The sequence below is a fragment of the Nestor notabilis genome, unplaced genomic scaffold (genome assembly GCF_000696875.1).
Source record: "Nestor notabilis isolate BGI_N333 unplaced genomic scaffold, ASM69687v1 scaffold8979, whole genome shotgun sequence".
Taxonomy (NCBI): Eukaryota; Metazoa; Chordata; class Aves; order Psittaciformes; family Psittacidae; genus Nestor; species Nestor notabilis.
The window spans coordinates 12,524-20,354 of NW_009943226.1; the positions used below are offsets into that span (position 1 = coordinate 12,524).

At 41.3% G+C, this 7,831-nt stretch overlaps 1 protein-coding gene across 1 annotated transcript; it reads left to right on the top strand.

The window, feature by feature from the left end:
- The first annotated feature begins 865 nt into the window (after positions 1-865).
- Positions 866-7,790, top strand: SLC14A1 (solute carrier family 14 (urea transporter), member 1 (Kidd blood group)). The gene is made up of 8 exons (XM_010021821.1): positions 866-1,013; positions 1,731-1,920; positions 2,286-2,414; positions 3,238-3,430; positions 4,965-5,112; positions 5,756-5,890; positions 6,841-6,890; positions 7,564-7,790. Exons 1-8 carry the CDS (start codon positions 866-868, stop codon positions 7,738-7,740), a joined length of 1,170 nt encoding a protein of 389 aa, XP_010020123.1. The 3' UTR covers positions 7,741-7,790.
- Positions 7,791-7,831: the final 41 nt, after the last annotated feature.

Here is a 7,831-nt window from a genome sequence, read left to right on the forward strand (position 1 = left end):
TTATTATTATATTATATTTTACTCTTATTTAAATTATTAAACTGGTCTTAGTTCAATCCATGGGGTTTTTCATATTTTATTCTAATTCTCCTCCCCATCCCCCTGTGGAGTTGCAGGGGAATGAGGGAGCGGCTGTGTGGTACTTATCTGGGGGAAACAATGTCTTAAATCAGTGCTGGGTACTTCTAAACATGGGACAGCTGAAAGTACAATTCAGTAAAGAAAAATCTAATGTACATATGCATATAAGTAACAGAGTGAACACCATGAACAACCCTCTAGCTAAGACCATGCTCATGGGAAAGGTTGAGGTGATCTCAACAGGGACAGTATAGAAACCTATAAATCTAACTTTAGGTAGCAGTTATTGGTGGATGGTAGACAAATTTAAACTTGAAATATGGGTTAAGCAGCAGAGGAAACTTAGTCAATGAAGCAGCTTCATAGATGTGGTGGACTTCTATGGAGTTGAATCTTCAGGTAAGCTTCAACTTCTGTGAAGCCAGTGTCCTCTGATGCCACCTTGCTCTTCTTGAAGTCACCCCTTAAACCAAGAACTGCTTGATTTCTATAATACATGGTGTAGCTGAGCAGGATGTTAAAATCAGGTAAAAGACAACTAACAGAAGGCTTAGTGGTTCCTTGTGGTGTTCAAATCCATGACTGCATGAAAGCCTGGAAGGATAGAGAAGGGTTCCAAAAGCACATGAAGAGGGATGTGAAAATCAGGTGTTCAGAGTAAGTTACTCTTTCTGGCTCCAAAATAAAACCTGGTGAGAGATTAAACAGGGATCAGTAAAAAGCATTGTAATGAACTGTCTTTTTTTTCCCCCCTTTAATTTTACCAAAGGGTTGGAACATCAACATGGAAAACAGTGTTGATATCAAGATAGAAAACAAGGGGGAAAGAAACCCAATAAAGCAGAATCAACTGATCAAAGCTGGCAAGAGGTTCTGCAGAGGTGTTGGGTACCTCACTGGAGACATGAAGGAATTTGGAACCTGGCTAAAAGGTAAAGCTATTTTATCGTGACTTATTAGGGGATTCCAAAGAAGAATTACATCAAAGGAGTAATAACTAACTTCTCAGTAATGTAACTCAAGTTATACTAGTGCAGAAAGAACCTCTGCCCTGATTTATTTCCATTTTGTGGGGAAAAAATCAGCCATGTGCAGAGATACACTGCTTAAATCTTGAGGATGACTGAGATGACATTTACCTCCCAACATGCCATGTACAAAGCAAATTTAATACCACAAAACATACTCTGGAATGGTTAATCTGTGTTCTGCCATTCTTCATAAGACTCCCTGTCCTTTCAGCTGAGCAGTTTCTGTCAAGCCTAATGCCACTGTGAAGTTAAATTACATATAGGTAGGTGTGCTTGGTCCCTATAATAAATCAGTAGTGGGATACACATGCGATTTGCCATCTGAAGCACAGACATCATAAATTAGCTGGTTCACATGAATCTGGTCCAGGATACTTTATAACATGGGACTCTGGCAACCACACTGTTCATCTCAGCTTTCCAGCTGTAAGACTTCACTACAGACCATAATAAATCCCAGTCACGCTTCACAGTCTTATTGATTCATTGCTTCAGTTGTGCTGCCAAGTTCCACTGCCAAAACTCTTCCCGAGTTTCAAAAAATCAATCCCAGATCAGGACCACCTGCATATATGGTTGGTTTGGTTTTCTATTACTATTTAGTTTGATCTCTTCCAGATAAACCTCTCATGATCCAGTTTGTTGACTGGGTGCTGCGTGGAATATCCCAGGTGATGTTTGTCAACAATCCCATCAGTGGGATCGTTGTCGTTGCTGGCTTCCTGATGCAGAACCCATGGTGGACACTTACAGGCTGTTTAGGAAGTGTTGTCTCCACTTTAACAGCACTTATTCTGGGTCAGGATAGGTAAGTCCATTGTTTTCCCCTTCAAATCCAGACTGTCACTTCAGTGCTGACTTACGTGTTAAACAAGCGACATGGAGTAAAGCACATTCCTGGCTAATAGTCTGGTCTGGTAGAACCAGGCAAATCTTCCCATCAGCTTTATCTGGTGCAAAAGGACACTGGATATAATTGTAGAAAAGGTAGTTGCTGAGATGACATGGGACTCAAGAATGGGAAATCAAAGGTCAGTTGCATGACCCTTGGCAGATCTTCATCACAGAGAGTTCAGGGAGGGATAGGCTGATGCAGGCATTGGGAGTAGGGGGTGATGTGAGCAAAGCATCTGCAAAGGAGAAGGTTTCAAGATACTCATTCCCTTCACACAGGTCAGCCATAGCAGCAGGCCTGTATGGCTACAACGGGCTCTTGGTGGGATTGCTCATGGCCATCTTCTCTGATAAGGGAGACTACCACTGGTGGCTTCTACTGCCTGTAGCACTGGTGTCCATGACATGGTAAGTTAGATGGCTCCTCTGCTTCTTATTCCAGCCCCAGAGCCATCACACTGGGACTGAACTGTTGTATTTTTATGCACTATGCAGACAACAGCGGAAAAGAAACACAACAGTCACATGTGTGTTACTAAGTCTGTAGCATTATTTTAAAATCAAATACAATCAGGAAACAAAGAAAATACCCACATAATCACAAATAAGCCCAATGGGGAAAAGGAAAATTGATGGCTGACCATGGGTAATGCAATGTCCTAAATGTTAGCCATATTACTATGATGAGTCAATTCATTTTTGTTTCAAGAGGAGCATTATTTTAACAGAGGAGATTTAGCATAACTTTGATGTCAGCCTTTCCTTCTGATCCATAAGCTTTAATAAGGAAGGACACACAGTTCACTCAGACCTGGCTTGGGTGTCCTAAATTCAGTCTACTTCAAGAACTAAATTAAAAAAGTAAGCACTGCAACTGATCTGGGAATAACTTCATTAAATCACTGGATTCTGCAGTGAGAGTGGAGGGTCTTCTCTCCTTCATGGTCACCAAATTCATCACATATATTGCATATATATGCAATGTAGAGACTCCAGTGGTGCATAACACCACTGGAATCTGTACATAGATAGTTGCATGGGGAAGAGTAGGAAATTAATTTACTGAGTGACCCCAGAATATCTCTGATTTTGTCATAAAGACTGAAGAAATTAGACAGCTGTTTTTAAAGAAATAGAGTGAATTTCCTGCAGAGTGGTGCTGTTTTTGTTGGGGTTGGGAGTTTTGCCTAGCTGACAAGCTCCTAGTAAGACAATTTTGATCTTCTTTCAGCCCTGTTTTCACCAGTGCTTTAGGCTCAGTCTTCTCTAAGTGGGATCTGCCTGTTCTCACCTTGCCTTTCAACTTGGCCTTGACCCTCTACCTGGCTGCATCAGGACCCCATAACCTCTTCTTCCCTACAATTGTCATTCAGCCTGCAACAGCAACACCAAATATCACCTGGACAGATGCTGAACTGCCAATGGTAAGATGTCTTAAAGATAACAGCCTCCTCCATCTACAAAGGAAACCACTATAGAATGATAATATCTTCCTTTATGTTGCCATATTATGGCCTGGCAATACAAAATTGCATTTATAAGATAGCTATTATCCAAATAATAATAATATTATAAACCAATAAAGGTTTATTTTAGGAATTAACATTCTTGATAGCCTGAAAATGAGAATGTTTTTGGCATCTTTCATTTGCAATTGCATCTAAATATATATATATATATCAAAATTTTCAAAGAGTCTGTAGAATCTAATTACCATTACTGTGTATATACTGATCAGTACCCCATAGTTAAGGTTGTGCTGAGACTACCAGTTAACTCACGGGTTAATTTTAGTTTTCCATGTACAGAGTGCTGTGTTTTTAAAATTTCATCTTTCTGATTAGAAATGAGCAAGCAGATATTTCTGTGGAAGAATGGTTACAAACTTGGGTGCAGGCACACATTCACATATTTTAAGTTAATATTCAAGTGGGATTTTTCCAAAGGAACATTTTATTCTACTGCATAGCGCCACAAACAATATAGATACTAGAGTAATAGCTTTCCCCCATGCCTCAGCAGGCTATTTTTAGGTGTTCCCAGGGAGTGATTAAGAAAAGGAAGTTAATTGATACTAAATGGCAATCCCCGCAAGTGACATTTCTCAAAGAACATTTACCATGGTGAAATGGACTGTTCCACACTGAGGAATACAATGTTTTGAGGAAAAGCGTCTTGAAACCATTGCTAAAATGTGAACAACTTGGGCTCTGTTCCATCAACCCAGCAACTCGCATTCATATTCCTAGTGAATCCCAACAGAGTTTCAGGTGTATAAGTAGATCAGGTATATAGCCTTACCTGAGTGAAGTCTTGTAATTCCAGCCAAGCCATCGGCCATTTTACCCTTGGATCTGCCCACTCAGAGAAATCACAGAATTAACCAGGTTGTAAAAGACCTTTAAGATCATCAAGTCCAACCTTCACCCCAGGACCTTTACTAAGGCCACCACTAAACCATGTCACTAAGGGTCTCATCTACACAGTTTTTTGAATACTTCCCAGGGATTCCGGTGATTCCATCACTTCCTGTTCCAATGCCTGATCACCCTCCAGCTTGAGGAGAATGTCTTCTGAAAGGCATCATCTCTCTGAGCACTTCCATTTCCTAGATTCACAGCATGCAAAAGTGGCCAAGCCAGCAGCATGTATAAAGATTATGAGCAAACCCTTTCACAAAAGACATTTACCTTTGATATTAGAGCAAAAACCTGGCAGAGGAGCTCATGGATAGGGAGCAAGGCATGACTCATTTTCATTGAAGAGGAAACCCTATAGAAATGCCCTGTTGCCTCCCGAGCAATGTCCAAACTTTCCACTTACAGTCCAGAAAGCCAGACTGCATCCAACAAACACCAAACATGAACCTGGCCAAGAAAGATAAGTACTAAAAAAAAAATAAAAATTACAAAGCCAATAAGAAAATCACTTTTTTTTTCTTTTTTTCCATTTCTGCAGCTCCTGCAATCCATTCCAGTTGGAGTGGGTCAGGTTTATGGCTGTGATAACCCCTGGACTGGGGGAATCTTCCTGATTGCTTTATTTATGTCTTCTCCTCTCATTTGCTTGCATGCAGCAATTGGATCAGCAGTGGGGATGCTGGCAGGTAAGGATTTAACATGAGTCACTAATTTTATAAAAGCATGGCAAATAAAAGGAACCACAATGATACAGTCACAAATGTTTCCTCCATTGGAAAGAGCTTGGAAAAAAAAATATATACATAAGCTTCTGTCTTAAGAATTCTTTTGACTGATTTCCCCATTCCCTACCTCATTTTGTGATGGTGGAAACCTTTGTAACATTTGGTTGTGGAAAACTAGTGGACTTACTGATGGTGGAAATCTTCAGAAGAAAAAAGCGTATTTTTGGCTGAAATGAATTTTTTTCATTAAATACTTCATTTCTGGATATATTCTGATGGGTTTAGGAGCAGCTGACTAAAAATGACAGCCATAAGTCTGAATGTGCAGGCCTTAGGGATACATTTAAGGTTCACACATATGCTCATTCACTCATGTATCTTCTGAAATCACATGGCCAAATTCAGCTCAGTAGCACCTGAGAAATGCTGTCCTGATTGTATTAGATTAAAGTGTCTTTAGTCTTAGACTGTAGCAACACAACTACAAATGGGAACTTCATGTATGCATGCTGGCTAGAGCCCTTAAAAAGCTGGATTCATGCCATTTCTCAGCAGCTTTTATCTCTTTGGTGAAGGAATGACAAATCTTTAACTTATTTTCCAGCACTGAGCTTAGCAACACCTTTTAGCAAAATCTACTGTGGCTTGTGGGGCTACAACAGCTCCCTCTCATGCATTGCCATTGGAGGTATGTTCTACGCTTTCACCTGGCAGACACATTTGCTGGCAATTGCCTGTGGTACGTACCCTATGGATTTTCTCCACTGCCCCGTTTCCTTACAAGATGCACTTATACTAGAGGTGGGATGGAGCCTGAGGGCCACCTCTAGACAGGCAGATGGAGTTAGGCAAGACCAATGAATGATGGAGTCGGATGTTGGAGCCTTTGTTCTAATGTACTCTGAGAAAATAAAAGCAGTTCTTTCTCTTCCAGACAAGAGTTGTGCTCAAAATGAGAGATGTGAGCAGTGGGTGCTGATTAACTAAGGTCTTTGAAATTAGATGCTTAATTTTGAGGCATTAATTGTGTTTGTTCAACATTGCTGGATGAATTGTATTTTTTTTTCCAATCATAGATACCAGCTCAAATTCCTTCTTTGGAGGAGGACATATCTAAACTTTGAGAAAACAGGAGCTCAAGATCGGCCCGCATGTGTAGCTAGACAATAAAGTTTCCCAGTCTATTGAAATAGATACCAAAGGCATGAGTTAGGCAACACAGAATGATTGAAGAATTATTTATAAGGCAATTCCATGTGATATTTCAATATCACAGTGAGCTGGGAGTGAAACTATTGCTCATTCAGTGCTCATATAAAAAAGATACAGCTTTGTATCTCATTGACCCACCTTCTAGCCCTAGAGGCAGGAGAGATGGGGGGGAAATGGTTATTTTCCCATTTAACCCAATCCATCAAGCTACACACTTTCCATGTAAGTGCATTTTCCAAAAGCCTCTGTTTTCATAGTCAATTTGTCATCACTCCAGTTCTTTTTTTGTTTTGCCCTTTCCTTGAGCTCCAGGTTGGGGGGGACACAGTGCAAAGGAAAGAGCTTTTAAGAGGGGGATTATGCCCAGGCATGGTAATAGACCATGAGCTACCTAAGGCAGTGTGGCAGATGTTTGTCTTTGCTCTTTCCTCCATGAGAAACTGAACTCACCAGGAACTACCTTATTCCTTTTTACAGCGCTCTTCACTGCCTACCTGGGAGCAGCAGTGACTAACATGTTGTCTGTGGTAAGTAATGTACCAGCTAAGGCCTTGTTCCCAACAAAGATTTGAACACTGTGTATTTTCCTGGCTCGTCAGGCAAAACACCAAGACATGGAGAATCATTAAGCCAAAGGCAGAAATAATCCAGGAGAGGGGATACCATCTGCCCAGGGCTTTGGTGTGGTTCCCACTGATACAGGCCACTCACAACTTTTCTCCTTGGAGCTTGCATGAACTTCCACAGCTCAGCCGGCAACACCTCCGAGATAATTATCCTTTGTGCCTGAAGTGCCAGAAGTGATTGAGGAAAGGGCCCTCCACATGTGTAAACAAACCTCAAATTTGGTTTAATTGGTCTGCCCAAGTGCCAAAAGGCAGCCAGTACAACTGGCCAGGGAAAAGCTGAATGCCTCTGGTATCCACTCCTATCTTGTCTCCATCCAAGACCACTGCAGACGCACAAAGAGAAGGCAGCCTTCTCACCACAGCTGGTAGATGTTGCAGGTTAACGCACAGTGTCAAGATCCCATAAAGAAACCCTACCTCCCCAGGGAAGAAATTCCACGCAAAACCAAGTCAAGATTTCCTTGAGAAAGCTTTTTTCCAAGCTACCTGGCTCTGAGTTTTGTTCAAGGGTTGAGGGATGAAATGAAAGAAAGATGCACAGTAAAGCAGTGGTTTGTATTTTTCTTTGCAGTTTGGAGTACCATCAGGAACCTGGGCTTTTTGCTTGTCTGCACTGACCTTCCTGTTGATAACTACAAACAACTCTGCCATCTACAAACTGCCACTCTCCAAAGTCACCTATCCAGAAGCCAATCGAGTCTATTACCTGAAGATGAAGAAACATCAGAGATCTTGCTGTGATGTATGAAGACCCAAGAAGAGAGATACTTTGCAGGTTTTAAGGCAAGAGAACAAGGTGTTCCCCCCACCCCCGCACCCCCCCCCCCCACAACAACAAC